Below are 27,445 nucleotides of genomic sequence, written 5' to 3'. Positions count from 1 at the left end.
TCAATCAATCAGATTCCAAACTCTCCACCATGGCCAAGACCAAAGAGCTCTCCAAGGATGTCAGGGACAAGATTGTAGACCTACACAAGGCTGGAACGGGCTACAAGACCATCGCCAAGCAGCTTGGTGAGAAGGTGACAACAGTTGGTGCGATTATTCGCAAATGGAAGAAACACAAAAGAACTGTCAATCTCCCTCATCCTGGGGCTCCGTGCAAGATCTCACCTCGTGGAGTTGCAATGATCATGAGAATGGTGAGGAATCAGCCCATAACTACACGGGAGGATCTTGTCAATGATCTCAAGGCAGCTGGGACCATAGTCACCAAGAAAACAATTGGTAACACACTACGCCGTGAAGGACTGAAATCCTTCAGTCCTGAAATCCATATACATGCCCGTCTGAAGTTTGCCAATGAACATCTGAATGATTCAGAGGACAACTGGGTAGAAGTGTTGTCGTCAGATGAGACCGAAATGGAGCTCTTTGGCATCAACTCAACTCGCCGTGTTTGGAGGAGGAGGAATGCTGCCTATGACCCCAAGAACACCATCCTCACCGTCAAACATGGAGGTGGAAACATTATGCTTTGGTGGTGCTTTTCTGCTAAGGGGACAGGACAACTTCACCACATCAAAGGGACGATGGACGGGGCCATGTACTGTCAAATCTTGGGTGAGAACCTCCTTCCCACATCCAGGGCATTGAAAATGGGCCGTGGATGGGTATTCCAGCATGACAATGACCCAAAACACAGTCTCCAGACCTTAATCCCATAGAAAATCTGTGGAGGGAGCTGAAGGTTCGAGTTGCCAAACGTCAGCCTCGAAACCTTAATGACTTGGAGAAGATCTGCAAAGAGGAGTGGGACAGAATCCCTCCTGAGATGTGTGCAAACCTGGTGGCCAACTACAAGAAACGTCTGACCTCTGTGATTGCCAACAAGGGTTTTGCCACCAAGTACTAAGTCATGTTTAGCAGAGGGGTCAAATACTTATTTCCCTCATTAAAATGCAAATCAATTTATAACATTTTTGACATGCCTTTTTCTGGATTTTTGTTGTTGTTATTCTGTCTGTCTCTGTTCAAATTAACCTACCACTAAAATTAGAGAATGATCATTTCTTTGTCAGGGGGCAAATGTACAAAATCAGCAGGGGATCAAATACTTTTTTCCCTCACTGTACAGACTTGAAATCATTGGCCACTGGTATTTACAAATTTGCAGAAGAATAGATTCTAATGATCTAAAGTCACGCTGTGTCACGACTTCTGCCGAAGTCGATGCCCCTCCTTGCTCGGTTGGTGCTCGGCGGTCGACGTCACCGGTCTTCTAGCCATCATCGATCAGTTTTTCATTTTCCATTGGTTTTGTCTTGTCTTCCTACACACCTGTTTCCAATCCAATCAATCATGTTTTGTATTTAACCTGTTGGGGCTCGGGGGCAGTATTGAGAAATTTTGAAAAAAATATGTGCCCATTTTTAACTGCCTCCTACACCAACTCAGAAGCTAGGATATGCATATTATTAACACATTCGGATAGAAAACACTCTGAATTTTCTAAAACAGTTTGAATGGTGTCTGCAAGTATAACAAAACTCATATTGCAGGCAAAAACCTGTGAAAAATAGATCAAAAAAAATGTGAATTTTGTGACTGTACTATTTAGTGTCATTGTTTTATAGATACCATAGTGAGAAAGTATTCATTTCGCAACACCTACGGCTTCCACTAGATGTCAACGATCTTTATAAAGTTGTTTGAAGCGTCTATGATAAACAGAGAGCAAATTAGAATGCAAGGAAGTTGACATGTCATCACTTCATTTTTTTGCGCCTGCGCATAAATCTGAGAAGCGTGAGTTTGTCATCATTGTTTATCTAGACATAGGATAGGTTGTGTGAAAATATTACTGATGTTTAACGTTAAAAATGGACCAAAAGATTAATGCTAAGCAACGTTTGACATGTTTGAACGAACGTAAATAGATTATTTACTAGTTTTTTTTAGCTTTTCGGCGTGATTTTACACCCCCCCCACCACGTTTTGTGGGAGCATAATGAACGCTAACTACTTGTTGTTATTTGGACATAAATTATGAACTTTGTCAAAAGAAACCACATTTGTTCCGGACCTGGTAAATCCTGGCAGTGCCTTCTGATGGAGATAATCAAAGGTAAGGGGATATTTACAATGTTATTATCGATATTAGATGATGCTAACTGTATAGCATAGCTTATTGTTCTTAGCATAGCACCCCGTTTATTGCAAAATGTGATTTCCCAGTAAAGTTATTTTGAGATCTGGCCATTCGGTAGCAATTACGAGATGATAATATATTATTCTTTGAATGCCAATATTATAATTTACCAATGTTTTCGAATAGTAATTTTGTTATGTTCACCGGAAGCATTTCAGAGAAGAAAAAATCTGAATTTCACGCTACTGTAAAATGCTGTTTTTGGATATAAATATGAACTTGATGGAACAAAAAATGCATGTATTGTATAACATAATGTCCTAGGAGTGTCATCTGATGGAGATTGACAAAGGTTAGTGCATAATTCTAGCTGGTTTCTGCTTTTGGTGACGCCTGACCTTGAATTGAAAATGGATGTTTGTACTTTTGTGGCTATGTACTGTCCTAACATAATCTAACTTTATGCTTTTGCCGTAAAGCCTCTTTGAAAATCGAACAATGTGGTTAGATTAAGGAGATGTTTATCTTTTAGATTGTGTAAAATAGTTGATTGTTTGAGAAATTGAAATTATTAGATTTTTTATGTTTTGAATTTCCAGCCTTGTTAGCAATCCCGACTCGGCGTTCATTGCTAACCTGTAGCCCCAACAGGTTTTAACCCTCTGTTTCCCCTCATGTCCTTGTCGGTGATTGTTTGTGATGTTATGTTACGTGGGTTTGTGTATCGGTGTGCGACGGGTATACTTTACCCATTTATTTTGTACTTTGGTTTTGGATTTAAAAAAATAATTAAATACTCCATTATTAACCAACTTGGTTTCACCTGCGCCTGACTTCCCTGCCACCTACATACACGAATATGACACGCTGTTACTACTGCCTGTAAACACACAATCCTGTTAAAAGTGAATGATGGCAGGCCATTGTGGCAAATGGCTTATTTGTATGTAGGCTTACTGTAGCTGTGATTGGCTATGACGCACCGGTCTGCGTAAACTCCGGTCCTGGACAAGACAGATGTTTTTTATTTGGTTTTGCAGTGTCTATGTCACGCTCTGACCTATGAGAGCTGTTTTTTCTCTGGTTAGTTAGGTCAGGGTGGGATATGGGTGGGCAGTCTATGTTTTTTGTTTCTATGTTTTGTTCTTGTTTTTCTATTTCTAGGTTGAGTTTTGGATGATCTCCAATTAGAGGCAGCTGGTTCGTGTTGTCTTTAATTGGAGATCATATTTAAATTGGGGTTTGTCTATGGGATTTTGCAGGTAGTTGTTTTCCATTTTGTGAGTATCACCTGACTGAACTGTTGGCTGTTGTTTTGTTCAAGTGTTATCATTAAAGTAAATATGAGCACTCTACACACCGCGCCTTGGTCCCCTTTATACAACCCACATTACAGAACTACCCACCATGATTGGATCAAGCGGTGTGCCCAGGCAGAAATGGACACCTGGTCACATGAGAAGTGGATAGAAAGGAGAAACTGGACATGGGGGCAAGTAATAAAGAGATATCGGAGCCTGCCGGGGAAGAACGGGAGGCAACCCCAAATATTTTTTGGGGGGAGGGGCACACGGATAGTTTGGCTGGGCCAGGACTGAGACCTGAGCCAACTCCCCGTGCTTATTGTGGTGAGCATGTGCCTGCCTCCCGTGCTCTCTCTCCAGTGCGCCTCCGTAGCCCAGTACATCATGTGCCTGCTCATCGCGCTCTCCCTCCAGTGCACCTCCATAATCCAGTACGTCCTGTGCCTGCTCCTCGCACTCTCCCTCCAGTTCGCCTCCATAACCCAGTACGGCCGGTGCCTGCCTTGAGCACTTGGTCCTCAGTGCGTCTTCCTAGTCCGGTGAGACCAGTTTCAGCTCCACGAACCAGAGCCACCGCCAAGTACAGATGCCCACCCGGACCCTCCCCTATAGGTTCAGGTTTGCGGCCGGGAGTCCGCACCTTTGGGGGGTACTGTCACGCTCTGACCTATGAGAGCTGTTTTTTCTCTGGGTAGTTAGATCAGGGTGTGATATGGGTGGGCAGTCTATGTTTTTTGTTTCTATGTTTTGTTCTTGTTTTTCTATTTCTAGGTTGAGTTGGGGTTTGTCTATGGGGTTTTGTGGGTAGTTGTTTTCCATTTTGTGAGTATCACCTGACGGAACTGTTGGCTGTCGTTTTGTTGTTTTGTTCAAGTGTTATCATTAAAGTAAATATGAGCACTCTACACGCCGCGCCTTGGTCCCCTTTATACGACCCACATTACAGTCTATTTATTGTCCAAACGCATGGCAGCTTTCCCACTCTATATTGCTATAGAATTTTCATAAATGCCTTAGTATACATCATCCCCAAATATTCTATGAATGACCATCTCTAAGTAAATGTAAAAGAAAAGGTGTCATATTCTTCCCGGGGGTGTACATTGCATTCAGAAAGTATTCAGAACCCTTGACTTTTTCCACGTGTTGCTATGTTACAGCGGTATTCTGCAGTGAAGAATAGGAGAAACTCCCCAAGTACAGGTGTGCCAAGCTTGAAGACTCAAGGCTGTAATCGCTGCTAAAGGTGCTTCAACAAAGTACTGAGTAAAAGGTCTGAATACTTATGTAAATGTGATATGTCAATACAATTTGCAAACATTTCTAAAAACCTGTTTTTGCTTTGTCAGCATGAGGTATTGTGTGTAGATTGATGAGGAGAAAAAAAACAACTTAATCAATTTTGGAATAAGGTTGTAAAAAGTGGGAAAAAAATCAAAGGGTCTGAATACTTTCCAAATGCACTGTGTATGAATAGATTTGTATATGATTTTAAGTTGCTAAAACTCTGTCAGTTTCACTTTAAGTACAGAGATGAGACAGAGAGGGCAGGGCATGAAATTGCATTATAGGCTACAACAAAAATAATAGGGAGCAGCCTTACGTGAAGAGGTGCTCATCAAGGTTGGGGTCAATTCCATTTCAATTCCAGTCAATTCAGAAAGCAAATCAAATCCGTGGCCTTCGTGGTTACAGCTGCTGACCCTGGCAAGCCACACACGTATGCCAGAGTCTGCATTGGGTTTGAATCCAGCCCACTGCCCTTTGACTCACCCTCCCCCCATCTTTCCAGCATTTTACAGTGGGGTTATGTAGCACTATATTGGATCACTCCAATTTGGTATCCTTATTGGAGTGATCCTTATTGGAGTGATTATGTGTGTGAGGTAGAATGCCCTACCCCTTCATGGTCAGGCAGTTTACACTGTTGGCTTAATTATTTTTCCACAAGAAAAAGCTACAGCCATTCATGTCTCCTCTCTCTCATTCAGATAGTGTATGAGACAAAGGCTGATACTGCAGGTCCCATTCTATATGATCATACAGTATTGCACAGTGTATACTATAGACCGTTAGACCACTGTTGGCTTCATTTTCCAGTATTGGGCTGAGTTTATGTTAGCCCAACCATAGTGAGATTACACTGGTGTTTTTTTCACACAGTTTCTGGGTTGCAATAGTTTTTGTTACACTGCTTTACAGTACAGACAGTAACTATCATAGTTTCCGTTGGAAACTCACATCTCAGCTCTATTACACTGAGGGTTTCAGTGTGTAGCTGTGTTTACTATAGTTTCTCTGTTGCACTGCTTTACAATACAGAAAGTAACTATCCACTTAATTGGAAACTGACAGCTCTATTACACTACTGTTTTTTCACACAGTGCGTGGCTGGGTTTACCTTAGTTTCTCTGTTGCACTACAAACAGTAGACTACATACAGTAACTATGCTAGTTTCCAGTGACTATCCTAGTTTCCTTTGGAAACTCACTTTTCAGCTATTACACTGCTGTCTTGTACAGTGTGTAGCTGGGGTTACTAGTTCTGTTTAACTTACAGTAAAGACAGTACCTATCCTACTTTCCCCTGGAAACGTACATCGCAGCTCTATTACACTGAGGGTTTCAGTATATACAGTTGAAGTCGGAAGTTTACATAAACTTAGGTTGGAGTCATTAAAACTCATTTTTCAACCACTCCTCAAATTTCTTGTTAACAAACTATAATTTGGCAAGTCGGTTAGGACATCTACTTTGCGCAATTTTTCCAACAATTGTTTACAGAAAGATTATTTCACTTATAATTCAATGTATCACAATTTCAGTGGGTCAGTTTACATACGTTAAGTTGACTGTGCCTTTAAGCAGCTTGGAAAATTCCAGTAAATTATGTCATAGCTTTAGAAGCTTCTGATAGGCTAATTGACATCATTTGAGTCAATTGGAGGTGTACCTGTGGATGTATTTCAAGGCCTACCTTCAAACTCAGTGCCTCTTTGGTTGACATCATGGGGAAATCAAAATTAATCAGCCAAGACCTCAGAAAACAAATTGTAGACCTCCACAAGTCTGGTTCATCCTTGGGAGAAATTTCCAAACGCCTGAAGGTACCACGTTCATCTGTACAAACAATAGTACGCAAGTATAAACACCATGGAACCACACAGCCGTCATACCGCTCAGGAAGGAGACACGTTCTGTCTCCTAGAGATGAACATACTTTGGTGCGAAAAGTGCAAATCAATCCCAGAACAACAGCAAAGGACCTTGTGAAGATGCTGGAGGAAACAGGTACAAAAGTATCTATATCCACAGTAAAACGAGTCCTATATCGACATAACCTGAAAGGCCGCTCAGCAAGGAAGAAGCCATTGCTCCAAAACCGCCATAAAAAAGCCAGACTACGGTTTGCAACTGCACATGGGGACAAAGATCGTACTTTTTGGAGAAATGTCCTCTGGTCTGTTGAAACAAAAATAGAACTGTTTGGCCATAATGACCATCGTTATGTTTGGAGGAAAAAGGGGAGTCTTGCAAGCCGAAGGACACCATCGCAACCATGAAGCACAGGGGGCATCATGTTGTGGGGGTGCTTTGCTGCAGGAGGTACTGGTGCACTTCACAAAATAGATGGCATCATGAGGTAGGAAAATTATGTGAATATATTGAAGCAACATCTCAAGACATCATCCACAAATCAGGCCTTTATGGTAGAGTGGCCAGATTGAAGCCACTCCTCAGTAAAAGGCACATGACAGCCCGCTTGGAGTTTGCCAAAAGGCACCTATTGAACTCTTCGGTCTGAATGTCAAGCGTCACGTCTGGAGGAAACCTGGCACCCTCTCTACGGTGAAGCATGGTGGTGGCAGCATCATGCTGTGGGATGTTTTTCAGCGGCAGGGACTGTGAGACTAGTCAGAATTGAGGGAAAGATGAATGGAGCAAAGTACAAGGAGAACCTTGCTGGAAACCTGCTCCATAGTGCTCAGGATCTCAGACTGTGACGAAGGTTCACCTTCCAACAGGACAATGACCCTAAGCACACGGCTAAGACAACTCAGGAGTGACTTCGGGACAAGTCTCTGAATGTCCTTGAGTTGCCCAGACACAGCCCAGACTCGAACTGAGAGACCTGAAAATAGCTGCGCAACAACGCTCCCCATCCGACCGATCTGTTGAACGCGGAACGAGAGAGAGTTCGGTTTGTTGTTTTGAAAAGTTTGTTGTTTTGAAAGTGTATTGCTAGCTAACTTTTTAGTTTGGATCCAGCGACGCAGTTGGCATCAGTTGCAGAGATTTCTAGTCTCTGTCCAGTGATCCCGCTGACCAAGGCCGGGTCTGAGGAGCTATTTGGCGTAGAAGCTTCCCTGTGACTTGCCCTGTCTGGAACTGTGAGGAGTAACAGCGTAACCTACGTTGATAGCTACCATGACAAAGACCAAAGCCAGCGGGAGTACTGTTGAGGACAGTGGTGTCTCTCTATCACACGTGAAGAATCTTTTAACCGAGCAAAAATATTTCTACAAGCAGTTGTTACAACAACAAGTAATAGTTTCAAGTATTTTGTCCAAATATTGGTGGATTCAACAAATAAAAGAATGGACAACCTGACCAGAGAGGTCCAGGACCTGAAGAACAGTTTACAGTTCTCCCAGGGTCAGTTCGATGAGTTTAAACAGGAGAACGGCAAGATGACAGCAATCTGTAAGTCATTGAGAGAGGACATCAGTTCTGTGTGTGAATCCATGTTAACAATGACGGATAAATCGTCTTGAGGGACAATCAATGTGGAACAACATGGTGGTGGACGGAATTGCAGAATCTCCACATGAGACCTGGATTTAGTCTGAGGACGAAGTGAGGGAAATGATCTCTGAGAAATTGAAGATGGACCACAGGAAAATTGAGGCGTAGCGCACCTACAGGACTGGAAACCCACCACCGGCCCAGGTGAGAGGCCCAGGCCGATAGTGGTCAAGTTCCTGAGGTTCAAGGACAAGGTAGCTGCTCTGGAAAGAGCAAAGAACTCGAGAGAAACATTTATCTTCCTCATTGAGGGCTATTGGGAAGTTGTGCACCAGAAGAGGAAAGAACTTATCCCAGCCATGAAAGCTGCCAGAGCGCGTGGGGACATTGCTTACATCCGCTATGACAGGCTCATTGTCCACCCTCCCTCCCAGAAGCTTGGAAGGGATGAGAGAGCCAAGTCTATGGGTTCATAGCTTCAACCCCACAACACACACCAATCGATTAATGGACTGCTGAATGTATATTTTTTTATCTTGCTTTGTTTGCTCTTTTCCATATTATGTATATCTATGTTAAGCTACCCAGTGAAGGGCTGAAAATAGCCCATATTGATATACGTAGCGTTAGAAATAAGTTTAATGAAATCAATCATTTGCTAACATCAGATAACATTTATATATTAGCCATTTCTGAGATTCACTTAGATAATTCATTTGATGATACAGCAGTAGCAATACAAGGATATAACATCTATAGAAGAGACAGAAATGCTTATGGGGGAGGTGTTTCTGTATATTTTCAGAGCCATATCCCTGTAATGCTTAGAGAAGATCTTATGTCAAGTGTTATTGAAGTGTTGTGGTTGCAGGTTCACTTGGTACATCGAATGCCTTTTCTTTTGGGGTGTTGCTATAGACCACCAAGTGCTAACAGTCAGTATCCAAATAATACGTGTGAAATGCTTCATAGTGCATGTGATGTAAACAGAGAGGTCTACTTTCTTGGGGACCTGAATATTGACTGGTTTTCATCAAGCTGTCCGCTCAAGAGGAAACTTCTCACTGTAACTACTGCCTGTAATCTGGTTCAGGTTATTAATCAACCTACCAGGGTGTTAACAGCTTCTACCCCTAAGCCATAAGACTGCTGAACAATTAATCAAATGGCCACCTGGACTATATACATTGCCCCCCTCCCCTCCTTTGTTTTTACACTTCTGCAACTCGCTGTTTATTATCTATGCATAGTCACTTTACCCCTACCTACATGTACAAATTACCCGCTGCTCTTAATTACTTGTTACTTTTATTTCTTATTCTTATCCGTATTTTTTTAAACTGCGCTGTTGGTTAAGGGCTTGTAAGCATTTCACGGTAAGGTCTACACCTGTTGCATTCGGCACATGTGACAAATAAAATGCGTTTTGATTTGATGGAGAAAAGAAATTCAAATCAGATGGATTGTTCATCTGATTTTAATGATTACTTAATTGGCGAAGTGGGCAAACCTAGGCAGGAAATGCCAACAACAAACAGTGAGCCATCGTATTCATGCATAAAAAAACAAATAATGAAAGAAAACCATTGCAAGTTTGAATTTTGTAAAGTTAGTGTGTGAGAGGTGGATTTTTTTTATTTATTGATCATTAATGACAAACCTCCTGGCATTGATAACTTAGATGGAAAGCTACTGAGGATGGTAGCTGACTCTATAGCCACTCCTATCTGTCATGTCTTTAATCTGAGCTTAGAGGAAAGTCTTTGTCCTCAGACCTGAAGGGAAACTAAAGTAATTCCGATACCTAAGAGTGGTAAAGCGGCCTTTACTGCTTCTAATAGCAGACCTATAAGACTGTTGCCAGCTCTTAGCAAACTTTTGGATAAATGGTGTTAGACCAAATGCTATTTCTCAATAAAGAAATGAACAACAGACTTCAGCATGCTTATAGAGAAGGACACTCAACATGTACTGCACTGACACAAATGACTGATGATTGGGTGAAAGAAATTGACTATAAGAAGATTGTGGGAGCTGTACTGTTAGATTTCAGTGCAGCCTTTGATATTATTGACCCTAACCTGTTGTTGGAAAAACTTATGTGTTATGGCTTTTCAACATCTGACATATTGTGGATTCAGAGCTATCTATCTAATAGAACTCAAAGGGTTTTCTTCAATGGAAGCTTCTCTAATGTCAAACATGTTAAGTGTGGTGTATCGCAGGGCAGCTCCCTAGACCTTCTACTCTTTTTAACCAATGACCTACCACTGGCATTAAACAAAGCGTGTATGTCCATGTATGCTGATGATTCAACCATATAGGCATCAGCAACACACAGCTAATGAAGTAACTGAAACCCTTAACAAAGAGTTGCAGTCTTTTGTCTGGAATGGGTGGCCAGTAATAAACTGGTCCTGAACATCTCTAAAACTAAGAGCATTGTATTTGGTACAAATCATTCCCTAAGTTCTAGACCTCAGCTGAATCTGGTAATGAATGGTGTGACTGTTGTACAAGTTGAGGAGACTAAATTACTTGGTGTTACCTTGGATTGTAAACTATCATGGTCAAAACATATAGATTCAATAGTTGTAAAGATCGGGAGAGGTCTGTCCGTAATAATGAGATGCTCTGCTTTTTTGACACCAATCTCCAAAAAGCAAGTTCTGCAGGCTCTAGTTTTGTCTAATCTTGATTATTGTCCAGTTGTGTGGTCGAATGAAGACCTAGTTAAGGTGCAGCTGGCCCAGGACAGAGCGAAATGTCTTGCTCTTCATTGTAATCAGCAGGCTGATATAAATACTATGCATGCCAGTCTCTCTTGGCTAAGAGTTGAGGAGAGACTGACTGCATATTTTCTTCTTTTTATAAGAAACATTAATGTGTTGAAAATCACAAAGGGATTACAAAGGGAAAACCAGCCACGTCGCGGACACCGATGTCTTGCTCCCAGACAAGCTAAACACCTTCTTTGCCCGCTTTGAGGATAACACAGTGCCACCGATGCGGGCCACTCCCAAGGACTGTGGGCTCTCCTTCTCCGTGGCTGACGTGAGTAAGACATTTAAGAGGGTTAACCCTTGCAAGAATGCCTGATCAAATGGCATCCCTAGCCGCATCCTCAGAGCATGCGTAGACTAGCTGGCTGGAGTGTTTATGGGCATATTCAATCTCTCCCTATCCCAGTCTGCTGTCCCCACTTGCTTCAAGATGTCCACCATTGTTCCTGTACTCCATAAAGAAAAGGTAACCAAACTAAATGACAATTTCCCCGTAGCACTCACTTCTGTGATCATGATGTGCTTTGAGAGGCTTAAGGATCATATCACCTCTATCACACCTGACACCCATTACCCACTTCAATTTGCTTACTGCCCCAATTGATCAACAGATGATGCAATTGTCATTACACTGCACGCTGCCCTATCCCTTCTTGACAAGAGGAATACCTACGTCAGAATGCTGTTCATTGACTATAGTTCAGCCTTCAACACCATAGTACCATCCAAGCTCATCATTAAGCTCGGGGCCCTGGGTCTGAACCCCACCCTGTTTAACTGAGTCCTGGACTTCCTGACGGGCCGCCCCCAGGTGGTGAAGGTAGGAAACATCACCTCCACTTCGCTGATACTCAACACAGGGGCCCCACAAGGGTGCGTACTCAGCCCCCTCCTATACTCCCTGTTCACCCATGACTGCGTGGCCACTCACGACTCCAACTCAATCATCAAGTTTGCAGACGATACAACAGTAGTAGGCCTGATTACCAACAATGATGAGACAGCCTACAGGGAGGAGGTGAGGGCCCTGGCAGAGTGGGACCAGGAAAATAACCTCTCTCTCAACGTCAACAAAATGAAGGAGTTGATCGTGGACTTCAGGAAACAGCAGAGGGAGCACGCTCCTATCCACATTGACGGGACCGCAGTGGAGAAGGTGGAAAGCTTTAGGTACTAAATTGTTACCCAGAAATGATTTTATATTGAGATAAAAACGGCTGCATTGGACCTTTAAAAATAACCTTTAAAAAGTAAACCAAATTGAAATGCAATTGACCCCGACACTAGTGCTCATGCAAGTGACAAATTTATCTTGACTTTTAAGGCTGCATAATTTGTAATTGACAAGGAATGTAGTGTATGTGTAGTATACTGTAACGACCATCGTGAGGAATGGACCAAGGCGCAGCGGGTTGAGTGCTCATAATTAAACTTTTAATGTGAACACTGATAAACAACAAAACAAGAAAATTATGAACGACGACAAATAGTCTTGAAGGCAACACACATCAATACAAGAACAACCTCCCACAAACTACAACCACAAACACATACCTATTTATAGGACTCTCAATCAGAGGCAACTAGAAAACACCTGCCTCCAATTGAGAGTCCACACCACAATTACCTACACATAGAAATAGACTAAACTAGACAGAACATAGAAATACATAAACATAGAACAGTGACCAAAAACCCCGGAACACATAAATCAACTACCCCTCTACATAGACACACACCCCGAACCACATAAACCAAATACCCCCTGCCACGTCCTGACCAAACTACAATAACAAATAACCCCTATACTGGTCAGGACGTGACATATACACCATGTATGTATCATCTGTGTCTGTGGGACTGAGTTGGACCTCTGGGGCTTGGCGCTAACAATTGATATATGATGGCTTGGTGATAGAACCTACAGCCTACATTCCATTGAATGATTAATATCTGTGTGTTAAGGATTGCAAAACTGAGAAGGTAAACCTGTATAACAAGCAGTAAATGAGCTAGTGACAGAAACCTGCCGCAATGTAAATCTTGCTGTCTGTTGCTTGATAGTACAATGTATAATTCTATACATCTGTGATTTGTTATGAACATTCAGGAGGATGTACTTTTCTATAAAGAGCTGTAACCTAACCCTGCTTATTTGAGCTCTCAGCGATCACTTAAGGGTGGTCATTGACCAGCTTCATTATTGCAATTCTTAATCGATAATAACATTTGATTGTTTTGATGAAATCTAAAAGTCTCTCTCCTTTGAATCAGAAATATTCCACGACAATACACGCACACATACACAAACGCACACAGACACACATTTTTAGACATCGTTTTATTGTTATTATGTCTTAGTTAAAGCGTTACATATCAACACATTCACTGGAGATGAAGGAGTCACAAAGTGGCTATAAACATGTAGCGGTATTTTATATTTGGTTCCAAATACAATAAGATTGAATAGATTTACTTACAGTAAAATACAGTATTTATTATGTTACTACACTATACAGTTTACAGCAAAAGTGGGTGACAAGTATCCAATGCCAATTTCTTTAATCAAGAGTCAAAATGCACATAATATAATATATAATAATAATAATATAATATATTCCATTTATCAGACGTGTTTATCCAAAGCGACTTACAGTCATGTGTGCATACATTTGATGTATGTGTGGTCCCAGGAATCGAACCCACTATTGTGGTGTTGCAAGCGCCAACCACATGCCTGATACAGACAAAACCAAAGGCCTGCACACACAGTTTCTGTATTTAAAAGGTCCCCCTTTACCTCTTTATTACTACCGGCCTCATTATGATGTTCGAAAAATAAGATAACAACAATGCTGGAATAGGCAATTATTTTCTATTTTTTGAAAGTAAAGACCATACAACTGTAATATTCTCTAATATTCTGTATGGCCATGGATACATAGGCTATTGCAGCTTTTTTTCTAGGAGACAACAAGGAAAGGGAAGTGACAGACTCCAGTGACTCATCCCCAAATGAAAGGCAAGGTTACAGGAACTGACTGAATGAAAGGATAGGTGCTTCACCGATGTGTTACTGGTATTTGAGAGTGGAATGATAGTCCACATGCCATACATCAGCCTTTCTGATAAGTTACTGGTAAAACGTGCCAGTCCAAGTGTCATGCCATGTTCTGCTTCCTCCTAAGCTGTTGTCTATTGTTGAGCAGAGATGCTGATGCTTGCATAGATAACCTGTCTGGTTGGAACTGGGCACATACATTATTCAATGTATTATATATTCACATTCAATGTATAACAAGTTTATACATTATTTACTTAACTACATAGACCAGGAATAGCTTTAGTCTATTTTAAAAAATATATGTATATATATTTATATTATCACATTCATATAAATGAATACCATATTGCTTGCTGATACACATTATGATGCTGTATTATTATTTAGTTATATGATATGATGATAAGTTACGGTATGTTATCAAACTCATATGATATGATATGATGATAAGTTACGGTATGTTATCAAACTCATATGATATGATGGTAAGTTACGGTATGTTATCAAACTCATATGATATGATATTATGATAAGTTACAGGATGTCATTCAACTCATATGATATTGAAAGACTGGGTAAGAGGTATGATACTTCCTCTAGTTCTTATGATATTGTAGCCTACAACTACTATTCAATTCGCAATGTAATGTAACCTTTCAAATGCAACGAATGGCGCTGAGGCCAGGTTGCATAGAGAGGAGCTCACTACAACTGCATCACATCTAAATGCATAATCTGTAGTAGGCAGGCAAAAATCGGCGCACAAATGGCGATAGGCTTTAGGTCGCCAGTACTGTTGTGCGCTGGATCGGCATGTTTACATTGTGCTTCTAAATGAAATGCCTAAAATAAAACTGTGTATAATTTAACCTCTATGAGGTGTGTGCATCAGGCATTAGGCCTACTCATGGAGAAGGCTGGTACTAGTAGATTATTAACCTCTATGAGGTGTGTGCATCAGGCATTAGGCCTACTCATGGAGAAGGCTGGTACTAGTAGATTATTAACTCTGACGAGCCGTTGAGTCATTTAAAACAAATTTGCATTGGACAATAACAACACTGTGTGTGTGTGTGTGTGTGTGTGTGTGTGTGTGTGTGTGTGTGTGTGTGTGTGTGTGTGTGTGTGTGTGTGTGTGTGTGTGTGTGTGTGTGTGTTGTAATTGCATGCACACACACAGGTAATATCAGCCAAAAACAGGTTCAATAACAACTACATGTGGTTCATCATCCCATCCTATTCACAGCAACAGATTCTCGACACTATCCATGTTGCTACTGTGCTTCTTCAGTGCCACAAACACCTAGCAGGTATTAACTAACACTCTCTGAAGTTATCTTGCCAGCTAGGTGTAAGGTAGAATTAATTCACATTTTGCAAGTTCGTAGTAGGCTACTTGGTATGCCTACAATCAATGGATAAGTAAATGTAAGCCTGGTGCCTACCCATGACCAAACCACAGCCCACAGACAGGTAAAAAGCACCACGGTGACGATGTAGTTTCATAAGTGCCAACCGACTCCGCCTCTTCTCCTAAAGTATAAATTGTACTAAACTAGTCGAGCAGATAGAGATCAAAGCAAGAGGCTTGAGAGAAAGATTAGATTATCAACTCAAAATTAGATTAGAATAAACTCAGACATGGGAGACCAGATGCGCTATGCCACTAGTGCCCAGATTATTGGAGTGATATATAGAGAGGCATTTCAAGTCAAGGTAAACCACAATAGAAATGAATAAGCATAAGGTGTGTGTGTGTGTGTGTGTGTGTGTGTGTGTGTGTGTGTGTGTGTGTGTGTGTGTGTGTGTGTGTGTGTGTGTGTGTGTGTGTGTTGTGTGTATTCCATTTTTGTTTATATAAATTGATCAATTTAAACATTTTTCTTATATTTGTATCTGTTACATTTTTACATAGTATTCTAAAGTAATATAATTTAACTTTTTCTACAGATGTTTATGATCTCCATACTGTGGTCTGATGAGAGTGAAGTAATTGTCTACAGATCATTCCTAGACTTGAAGGAGTTTCATGTAAGTTTTAAATTGAACCTGTACATCAATAAAGGAGCGTCAGGTAGCCTAGCGGTTAAGGGCATTGGGCCAGTAGGTGAAAAATATGTCGACATGTCCTTGAGCAGGCACTCAACCCTAATTGTTCCTGTAAGTTGCTCTGGATAAGTGTCTGCTAAATGATAAACAAATGTAACAATTGAAAGTGGTTGATACATCTTTATCAGAGGATATGTGATATCCCTCCTCTTATTTCAACAGAGACAACTGAAGAAGAGGTTTTTCCTTGGGAATCCTTTCCGCAAGAGAGACAGAGTGATTCCCAAATTCAGAGGCAAGTCAACAACCTCAGTCTCATCTTTGCCTCACAATCTACCCCCAAATTATTTAAACTCAGCTTTGTCACTTTGCTATCTCACTTCCTCATCACATTCATGTTATTCTTCTTCCTACCTCAATGAAAGAGTGAAACCTCAACAATTAAAAAAGAGGGAATACATTTTTCAGACCTTACTAATTGTTGTCTTCTCTCAGCCACAGCTATGAGGAGAAAGATCCAGGAGAAGGGGCCTAGTTGGTTGATGCGTCGGATGAACTTACTGGAGAACTACTGCAGCGACCTGCTCAGGTGTGACCCCTCCGTGACCCGTAGTTCAGAGGTCACTCAGTTCTTCATGCCCAAAGATCACGACCTGCAGGCAGACTTCACCAAGAACAGGTAAACACATACAAACATTCCTCGTTTCAGCTTCTTTTTTTAAAATATATATTTTTTATTGTTTCAGCCTTCTTATTTCACTACACTAATAATTAAATCGTAGATTAACGTACCGGATGAGAGCATCTACTTACTAAATGGCAACAATGTTTTATGAGCCTAGCACTCTGGTCTTCTCATAAAAACTTAAAGAAAACCTCCAGCAGGTATGTTACCGTCAGCATTTGTCTCCTCTCTACAGCGTCATAACGCTGCCATCAAAGGAGGGGGTGGGGAACATGAGCGGGCAGCGTCTGAGCGTGGGCAATAGGACACACGCCTTTGTTAGCCAGTCTTACCGCTGTGTGGGGCCCTACAACACCAAGGACACTAAGAACAGGCCCTTTAAAGTGGCCTTGGATGAGAGGCTGGACGTGCTCATCAAAGACCCGGCAGGTTAGAGTCCTCTTTAATATAGTTTACTTTTATTTACCTGCATTTAAATGTAGGTTAGCCCACATTTAATTTCTCCTTACACTGTAAACCTGGGATATGCTCCACTTTCAAGCTTTGTGTGGAGAAGCATGGAAATTAAGACTAGTCTAATTAAGACTTCCTCTGTCTCGGTCTGTGTGTGTTCATTCAGGCTGGTGGCTGGTGGAGAACGAGGATAAACAGTTGGCCTGGTTCCCTGCTCCCTACCTGGAGATGTGTGAGGCAGAGGAGGATGAAGATGAAATGGATGGAATTCCCTTGGGGGGTGAGATACTTCTTACTGTATATTAATGCATATCCTTTCCACAGTCCAAACTTGATCACAGTAGATGTTGTGAGTTTGTTTAATATACTAGGCCTACTTTGGATTGCAGTTGGTGAATGGTGAAACCATAGTTGTTCGAACATTCCACAGCCAGCCAAACACCAGGGGGTAGTCCTGAGCGAGATAAATCACCCTCATCATAACAACAGCAGAGAATTACAGACAGAGATTGTATTACAGATTACAATATTGCATTACAAGATGTTGTGTCATGGTTTTGAGATTTGTCAAGATCCACTATCTACAGTGCCATCAGAATATACTCACATACTTGACTTATTTCACATTTTGTTCTGTTTGGGGCGGTAGCGATCCTAGTGCTTAGAGTGTTGGGCCAGTAACAGAAAGGTTGCTGGATCAAATCCCTGAGCTGACAAGGTGAAAGTCTGTCCTTCTGCCCCTGAACAAGGCAGTTAACCCACTGTAGGCTGTCATTGTAAATAAGAATTTGTTCTTAACTGACCTGCCTAGTTAAATAAAAAAATACAACGTGGATTAAATAGATTTTTCTCACCCATTTACACATAGTACCCCATACTGACAAAGTGAAAACATATACAGTACCAGTCAAAAGTTTGGAGACACCTACTCATTCAAGGGTTTTTCTTTATTTTTACTATTTTCTACATTGTAGAATAATAGAGAAGACATCAAAACTATGAAATAACACAATCATGTAGTAACCAAAAAAGGTTTAAAGAAATCCAAATATATTTTACATTTGAGATTCTTCAAAGAAAACACCATTTAATTTGATGACAGCTTTGCACACTTTTGGCATTCTCTCAACCAGCTTCATGAGGTAGTCACCTGGAATGCATTTCAATTGACAGGTGTGCCTTGTTAAAAGTTAATTTGTGGCATTTCTTTCCTCCTTAATGCATTTGAGCCAATCAGTTGTGTTGTGACAAGGTAGGGGTGGTGTACAGAAGACAGCCCTATTTGGTAAAAGTCCAAGTCCATATTATGGCAAGGAGTATGAGCGTAGGCGGTTTCCGCCTTCTGATAGTGTCTGAAGGGCACAATACTCAAAACAGGTGTTAACACACACACAGAGGTCTCTTAAGAGGAGACCTTACAGTTTATCATAACACAATTTATTAACCCTTTAAAAGGTATGAGGCCTTGGTTTAACCCCTTCAACACCAATAGGAAGAAGAGACTTGCTTGTGCCAAGAAACATGAGCAATGGACATTAGACTGCTGGAAATCTGTCCTTAGGTCTGATGAGTCAAAATATGAGATTGTTGGTTCCAACTGCCGTGTCTTTTGCTCAGCATATGTGGGAACTCCTTCAAGACTGTTGAAAAGCATTCCAGGTGAAGCTGGTTGAGAGAATGCCAAGAATGTGCAAAGCTGTCATCAAGACAAAGGGTGGCTACTTTGAAGAATCTAAAATATAAACACTTTTTGGTTACTACATGATTCCATATGTGTGATTTCACAGTTTTGATGTCTTCACTATTATTCTACAATGTACAAAATAGTAAAAAATTAAGAAAAACCCTTGAATGAGAAGGTGTGTCCAAACTTTTGACTGGCACTGTATATATACTGCTCAAAAAAATAAAGGGAACACTTAAACAACACAATGTAACTCCAAGTTAATCACACTTCTGTGAAATCAAACTGTCCACTTAGGAAGCAACACTGATTGACAATACATTTCACATGCTGTTGTGCAAATGGAATAGACAACAGGTGGAAATTATAGGCAATAAGCAAGACACCCCCAATAAAGGAGTGGTTCTGCAGGTGGAGACCCCAGACCACTTCTCAGTTCCTATGCTTCCTGGCTGATGTTTTGGTCACTTTTGAATGCTGGCGGTGCTTTCACTCTAGTGGTAGCATGAGACGGAGTCTACAACCCACACAAGTGGCTCAGGTAGTGCAGCTCATCCAGGATGGCACATCAATGCGAGCTGTGGCAAGAAGGTTTGCTGTGTCTGTCAGCGTAGTGTCCAGAGCATGGAGTCGCTACCAGGAGACAGGCCAGTACATCAGGAGACGTGGAGGAGACCGTAGGAGGGCAACAACCCAGCAGCAGGACCGCTACCTCCGCCTTTGTGCAAGGAGGAGCAGGAGGAGCACTGCCAGAGCCCTGCAAAATGACCTCCAGCAGGCCACAAATGTGCATGTGTCTGCTCAAACGGTCAGAAACAGACTCCATGAGGGTGGTATGAGGGCCCGACATCCACAGGTGGGGGTTGTGCTTACAGCCCAACACCGTGCAGGACGTTTGGCATTTGCCAGAGAACATCAAGATCGGCAAATTCACCACTGGCGCCCTGTGCTCTTCACAGATGAAAGCAGGTTCACACTGAGCACATGTGACAGACGTGACAGAGTCTGGAGACGCCGTGGAGAACGTTCTGCTGCCTGCAACATCCTCCAGCATGACCGGTTTGGCGGTGGGTCAGTCATGGTGTGGGGTGGCATTTCTTTGGGGGCCGCACAGCCCTCCATGTGCTCGCCAGAGGTAGCCTGACTGCCATTAGGTACCGAGATGAGATCCTCAGACCCCTTGTGAGACCATATGCTGGTGTGGTTGGCCCTGGGTTCCTCCTAATGCAAGACAATGCTAGACCTCATGTGGCTGGAGTGTGTCAGCAGTTCCTGCAAGAGGAAGGCATTGATGCTATGGACTGGCCCGCCCGTTCCCCAGACCTGAATCCAGTTGAGCACATCTGGGACATCATGTCTCGCTCCATCCACCAACGCCACGTTGCACCACAGACTGTCCAGGAGTTGGCGGATGCTTTAGTCCAGGTCTGGGAGGAGATCCCTCAGGAGACCATCTGCCACCTCATCAGGAGCATGCCCAGGCATTGTAGGGAGGTCATACAGGCACGTGGAGGCCACACACACTACTGAGCCTCATTTTGACTTGTTTTAAGGACATTACATCAAAGTTGGATCAGCCTGTAGTGTGGTTTTCCACTTTCATTTTGAGTGTGACTCCAAATCCAGACCTCCATGGGTTGATAAATTGGATTTCCATTAATTATTTTTGTGTGATTTTGTTGTCAGCACATTCAACTATGTAAAGAAAAACGTATTTAATAAGATTATTTCTTTCATTAAGATCTAGGATGTGTTGTTTAAGTGCTCCCTTTATTTTTTTGAGCAGAGTGTATTTTTTTCTTGCACATTCATTGATATATAGAAATATCTAATTTACATAAGTATTCACACCCCTGAGACAGTACTTTGTAGAAGCACCTTTGGTGGCGATTACAGCTGCGAGTCTTTCTTGGTAAGTCTCTAAGAGCTTTCCACTTTTATTCTGAAAAACATATGTGGGAAAAAGTAAAGGGTTGTGAATACTTCTAAAGTCACTGTATAAATTCCCAGAAGGACTACTGCTGATGGTGTTGTAGAAAGGAATCTCTGTTGTTTAACACGCTTCCTGGTTTGTCCCTCAGGAACTCTCTACTGTGCTATGAGGAGTTACTCCACTAACAATAATGACGAGGTGCCTGTTCCTATTGGCTCTGTGGTAGAGGTGCTAAGGAAATCAGATGACGGATGGTGGCTCATCAGGTATGTCAACATGTAACCTGACTATCAGTCTGCCTGTCTGCCTCTCAGAATACTACACAGACAAAGCAACCAAACTGCATTTACTTGTCTGGTCTGTGATACAAGACAACGCAACCAATGTACAACCTCTCATTGTCTTGGCTACAATAGTGTGACAGCAAGTATGTGGGGGGAACTTTTGAATGCATTGTCACTCCAAATGTGATTATAGTTTATGTGAACAGGGAGCACCTATTTGGCTGGCCACCAAAAGTTAATACCTGAAATAAAATGTCATAGTGACATCCCATGGTTTTCTTACAGTGTTATTTGGTAACGAACAACAGTGAAGAGAGTAGGGATGACCAATCACCTGTTAGTGGTTCCTTTTGACAAATGATGATTGATGGTGACGAACGGCACCACTTCAATATTCTGTTAAGCAAAGACATGAAAGTCATGACCTGAAGATGTTCTGTAAAAAAATGAACTATTTGAACTCTGAGTGATGCAGATCTTTTCTCTCCAGGTATAATGGCAGGATGGGCTATGTTCCCTCCATGTACCTGCAGCCCTACAACAACCCACGTGCTGGCTTCCACACCCTGCAGAGGAAGCTGCACAGCTCCTCTCTCAATCTGGCAACCCACATGAACAGCTCTACTCTCAACCTGGCATCAAGTGGTGGAAGCCAATCTAGCAACTGTTACCCAGCCACCCTGTATAAGGAGCATACTACCCAGCCCAGGGGTGATCCGTACCGGGCTCCCCATCTCCAAAAGACCCGTTCTCTGGAGCTCCTGTCTGAGACCTGTCTCGGCATGGCTGTCCCTCCATCCCAAAGAGAGAGAGAAGACCTGGAGTCAAACCCGAATCCGGCAATCCGCAAGAGCACCATCAGCGGGGCAGAGTCCTCCATCTCTGACTTCAGCTCGTCAGGCATTGAGTCTTTGGGCCGGAGTGTCAGGGCGTATTCCTCCAGTGAGGAGGACCCCCTAAGCCCCCCACACAGCCCCAAGTCCTCACCCGAGCCAGGGGAGAGGAATAGTGGCCGCAGCCGACCAGATGAGAGCCTCTACTCCATCTCCAGGCCTGAGGCTGGGTCCTGTAAGATGCCCACCGCTGCCCCCAGGGTGCCCACACGACCCAGAACACATGAGATCCTGACTCGGTGTACCACCATGACCCGCAAGGCTGCCCTGGCCTCCAGGGGGGAGTTCTCCCTGCAGGACCCCATCCAGACCCACTAGAAAGGTTGGCAGCAGTGGTAGGGGAAGTGGGAGATAGGGTCATGGGGAGCCATGGGGAGTGGGGGTTTTGGGGTTAGGTTTAAACTCGTCTCTCGCGGCCGACATTACATCATGTAGCGCAATACTTTGAGTATGGCTCATGAGACTATGGTTAAATTAGCATAAGAATGCCTATGCTGCATGTTACACTAACCATGACTCCATCCAACCCTTTTTATGCGAGTAATGTACCTGTCAAATAAAAAACTCTCGACAGGCCTTTTATCCATAATCAGAGTTAAGATGGGAAGGAAACACATTGTACTTCTGTTTTTTATTCAGTAAATTAAAAGTTATGTGACAAAGTACTTTTTCAAATGTGTACAGTCTCATACGCTTTAGATCTACCCCTTTGGAGTTGACCAATGACTGGTTTGTTTGTTGTTGACCAACGACTGGTTTGTTTGTTGTAGCCTAAATACCTCTTTGGAGTTGACCAATGAGTGGTTTGTTTGTTGCTGACCAATGACTGGTTTGTTTGTTGTAGCCTACATTTCATTCTTCAATTGGTGTCTGAAGTCACTGTTATTCCATACTGGAATTTTACTGTAACTATTTACCATTACTGTCTGTATGCCTTATATGCATGTCTAACTAATATAGTGTGCATTAAACAATATCCTATACACTGAATTCAATGTATTCATCTTCTCTCTTTCCAAGTCGTATTTTCTACTGTGATCACATGATTCTTTCCGTTTATATTGTCACCTCAGAATCCACTACATCGCAAGCAAACTGAACATCTTATTAAAAACATCCCTCCAACACACACACACACACAATCCACCAGTTGCCTGCGAAAACATCAGGTGAACAGATACCTGTGGTATTTAAGAAAACACTAGAAGTGATTGAGGAGCTGAGATTATGATTCAAATGGTTCATTACACTGTTTTTCTTGTTACTTTTATCTTTCTAAATGAGCTCAATTCCATTCATTTCAAAGGCGAGGTGACTTAAACTGCAAAATGAATGAAGTGAAGAAAAAGCATTGTGTAAAAACATTCGTGGGGATTGCCTTGACACTATTAGACGTTGGAGTCTGAGATTGTCAATTTGCTTCTGATTGAGGTGAGAATAACAGCATGTTATGTAACTTGGTTTCTTCTGTTCTCTAACAGTCAGTTAGAAAGACTGATGAACAAACATTGTAAAATAAAGCTCTTGTCAGTCTGTCATCGCCTTGCCATTGACACTGTTAGATGATAAATGTGTTTCTCAAGTTGTTGCTGTTGGCAGCAATCTCTCTCTGTGTATGTCGAGAAAAGGCCTTTGTTAACGTGACTCATGCTACAGACAAAGGGATTCACATCGTATCACATCTTAAAAATAACTTAACCGTATCATATTCAAAATCAATCTTTATGGACAATATATGTTTTGCTTTTCAGCACTTTAATGCCCATTTATTAGTTAAATAAACAAGGTATTCTGATAGTTTCCCTCTGAGAAAAGGAATAGTGGACTCACAGTAGCAATCCATTCCTTATCACAACAAGATGAAACTAGCCTACTGCATCTAGATTAAATCTGTCAATCAAACAATGAAGGAAATATATAAAAGAGAAGAATGTGGAGTTTCCAAATCATTACATGAATTGAGGATCTCTGATGTCATCTATAACTTCCACTATTACTTCTGGACTTGTGCACGTGACATTAAAACTTGAAACTTGAAACTAAAGCAAACCAACAGTGTACTTTTAGGAGTGGCATTTACAGTCAGGAACAAAGTGTTAATTCTGTTGACATTATGACTTTTATCCAAACACAAGCAGGAAGGACACTGATTAAACACGTAGACGCTGGGTAGAGTAGCTGAACTGGCACAGTGCCATTCTTGCTTATTACACACACATGTTGCTAAAAGAGTGACGGCTTATTGGGAAAATGAGTTAATATTCATGAATGGTCAAAGCAAAGACAAGGGAATGTGCCTAATGGGAATTGCTTAAGGATCAATGATTTACTGGTGGGAATGCTTTTAAGAGAAGGTTAATACTGTAAGAAAGGTAATAAAGACTTTTGTTTACACAAAAAAACATTGGTAGATTATTCAATTGACCTTTAAATCACTGAAAATACCGACATTGCTGATATAACAAAAAACGTTCCCATGTCTCCAATTTACAGGATTCCTGTAACATTTTGCCAGTAAGTCAGATCAGTGTAATGTATTCAAAGCATGCCACAAGTTGGCACCAATTCAATTAAAACAAAAGGAGGGAAGCTTCAGAACTGTGACTGACAAACGTATGTTTCATGATTAACCTCTTACATCTAGACGTTCCGCTAGCGGAACACCTGCTCCAATATCCAATGATAGGCGTGGCGCGAATTACAAATTCCTCAAAAATACAAAAACTTCAATTTTTCAAACATATGACTGTTTTACAGCATTTTAAAGACAAGACTCTCCTTTATCTAACCACACTGTCCGATTTCAAAAAGGCTTTACAGCGAAAGCAAAACATTAGATCATGTCAGCAGAGTACCCAGCCAGAAATAATCAGACACCCATTTTTCAAGCTAGCATATAATGTCACAAAAAACAAAACCACAGCTAAATGCAGCACTAACCTTTGATGATCTTCATCAGATGACACACCTAGGACATTATGTTATACAATACATGCATGTTTTGTTCAATCAAGTTCATATTTATATCAAAAACCAGCTTTTTACATTAGCATGTGACGTTCAGAACTAGCATACCCCCCGCAAACCTCCGGTGAATTTACTAAATTACTCACGAATAAACGTTCACAAAAAACATAACAATTATTTTAAGAATTATAGATACAGAACTCCTTTGTGCAATCGAGGTGTCCGATTTTAAAATAGCTTTTCGGTGAAAGCACATTTTGCAATATTCTGAGTAGATAGCCCAGCCATCACGGCTAGCTATTTAGACACCCACCAAGTTTAGCCCTGACCAAACTCCGATTTACTATTATAAAAGTTTGATTACCTTTGCTGTTCTTCGTCAGAATGCACTCCCAGGACTGCTACTTCAATAACAAATGTTGGTTTGGTTCAAAATAATCCATTGTTATATCCAAATAGCGGCGTTTTGTTTGTGCGTTCAAGACACTATCCGAAGTGTATATAAGGGTCACGAGCATGGCGCATTTCGTGACAAAAGATTTCTAAATATTCCATTACCGTACTTCGAAGCATGTCAACCGCTGTTTAAAATCAATTTTTATGCCATTTTTCTCGTAAAAAAGCGATAATATTCCGACCGGGAATCTGCGTTTAGGTAAAAAGACTAAAGAAAATAAAGCATGGGGTCGACTCGGGCACGAGCCTTAGTCTCACAGTACTGTGACCAGCCACTATCCAAACGCGCTACTTTTTTTCAGCCAGAGCCTGCAAAGCCACGATTCAGCTTTTTGCCGCCTTCTGAGAGCCCATGGGAGCCGTAGGAAGTGTCACGTAACAGCAGAGATCCCCTGTATTGGATAGAGATAATCAAGAAGGTCAAGAAATTGTCAGACAGGGCACTTCCTGCATGGAATCTTCTCAGGTTTTGGCCTGCCAAATGAGTTCTGTTATACTCACAGACACCATTCAAACAGTTTTAGAAACTTTTGAGTGTTTTCTATCCAAAGCTAATAATTATATGCATATTCTAGTTTCTGGGCAGGAGTAATAATCAGATTAAATCGGGTACTTTTTTATCCGGCCGTGAAAATACTGCCCCCTAGCCATAACAGGTTAACGACTCATGGTGTAATTGTAATAACATACAGGAACTCAAGGCATTTTGTTCACCTGACCTAGAATACCTCACAATCAAATGCCGACCGTGTTATCTCCCAAATTAAATGTATTTGGTTATTGTCACAGCACCGTATGTCACCCCTCAAGCCGAATCCACGACAGCCCTCAAGGAACTTCACTGGACTTTATGCAAACTAGAAACCATATATCCTGAGGCTGCAGTAATTGTAGCTGGGGATTTTTTACGAAGCAAATTTGAGGAAAAGGCTACCTAAATTCTATCAGCATATCGACTGTAGTACTCGCGCTGGAAAAACACTCGATCATTGTTATTCCAACTTCCGGGATGCATACAAGGCCCTCCCCCGCACTCCTATTGGCAAATCTGACCACGACTCCATTTTGCTCCTCCCTTCCATACATGAAGGGAACATTTTGGCATTTGCTGTATGGTTGATGAGAAACTCCATATTGCAAATGTACGGTCCCTTACTAGACGGCGGCGGGCCGTGCACCGGGGCCAGATCTTCCGGGAAGTCATCGAACAAAGTCTCTCGGACATTCGGTTTCCGTTTTATAAAATGTTCAAATTTTGGTAATTTTTACGAAAATACCACCAGAGGGCGAATGTAATCATATTGCAAATGTACAGAACATCACCAATCACGACGTGGCCTTTTCTCCTAAACGGAAAAGACTTTGAAGACGAAACTTGGTGAGCATAGGTTTAGCATAATGGGCAGTTGGCCCCGAAAAAGATGGCGTCGAGGCCTCAACGCTTTTTGAGTTAAGAGTTAATCCCATTTTTCTGGGATTAAAGGTCAAAAACAAAAATAGAGCGCTAATTTGACTGCTTCACATCAAAGTACATGAACCTACGGTGTCAGGAAAAAAGAACCAGCCATTTATCTATCGTAATTTAAGAGAAATCGTACAATGTACAATTGGTGATGTTCAAAAAAATATATAATTCAAAGAAAGTTACAGCTCCAGTTGCAGTGTGTTCAGATGAATCTGTTAAGGTGGATTTCGGAGCTCTGCGAGATTTCTGTGATTGTCTGTGATTTTCTGAAATAACACACACTCATTCAACCCTCTGTAAATAAGTCAGTTCTTAACATAAAGACTTAAAACTCAACATTCTATAAGAGCCTACCCCAAGGAGGATATGTGTTCACTTTCAGCTTCCTGTGTCAACTGGAAGTGCCTTAAAATGGTGTCATGGGGCTGTTTTGAAGGGTTAAAAAGGTGAGATCTTTTCAAAACTGCATATGTGTG

General features: G+C 41.7%; 1 protein-coding gene across 2 annotated transcripts; it reads left to right on the top strand.

The window, feature by feature from the left end:
- Positions 1-2,064: 2,064 nt before the first annotated feature.
- Positions 2,065-23,071, top strand: LOC106610051 (NADPH oxidase organizer 1-like). Of its 2 annotated transcripts, none has more exons than XM_045724177.1 (8): positions 2,065-2,179; positions 16,051-16,131; positions 16,372-16,444; positions 16,645-16,828; positions 17,070-17,263; positions 17,454-17,567; positions 21,053-21,170; positions 21,679-23,071. In XM_045724177.1, the coding sequence occupies exons 2-8, from the start codon at positions 16,051-16,053 to the stop codon at positions 22,397-22,399; spliced, it is 1,485 nt and encodes a 494-aa protein (XP_045580133.1). In that variant the 5' UTR covers positions 2,065-2,179; the 3' UTR covers positions 22,400-23,071. The 2 variants fall into 2 exon arrangements, with proteins under 2 accessions (XP_045580133.1, XP_045580127.1); XM_045724171.1 differs by lacking the exon at positions 2,065-2,179 and adding an exon at positions 12,774-15,816.
- The last annotated feature ends 4,374 nt before the right edge of the window (positions 23,072-27,445 follow it).

Source organism: Salmo salar, chromosome ssa01, assembly GCF_905237065.1.
Source record: "Salmo salar chromosome ssa01, Ssal_v3.1, whole genome shotgun sequence".
NCBI lineage: Eukaryota > Metazoa > Chordata > Actinopteri > Salmoniformes > Salmonidae > Salmo > Salmo salar.
Note: the sequence above shows the minus strand (reverse complement) of the source record. Positions and strands in the feature narration are given on the sequence as shown.

Coding starts and splice junctions, on each gene's coding strand:
- LOC106610051 (XM_045724171.1), top strand. CDS start 15,742: ATGGGAGACCAGATGCGCTATGCCACTAGTGCCCAGATTATTGGAGTG. Junction 16,829..17,069: donor GCAGACTTCACCAAGAACAG/GTAAACACATAC, acceptor TCCTCTCTACAG/CGTCATAACGCTGCCATCAA. Junction 21,171..21,678: donor GACGGATGGTGGCTCATCAG/GTATGTCAACAT, acceptor TTTTCTCTCCAG/GTATAATGGCAGGATGGGCT.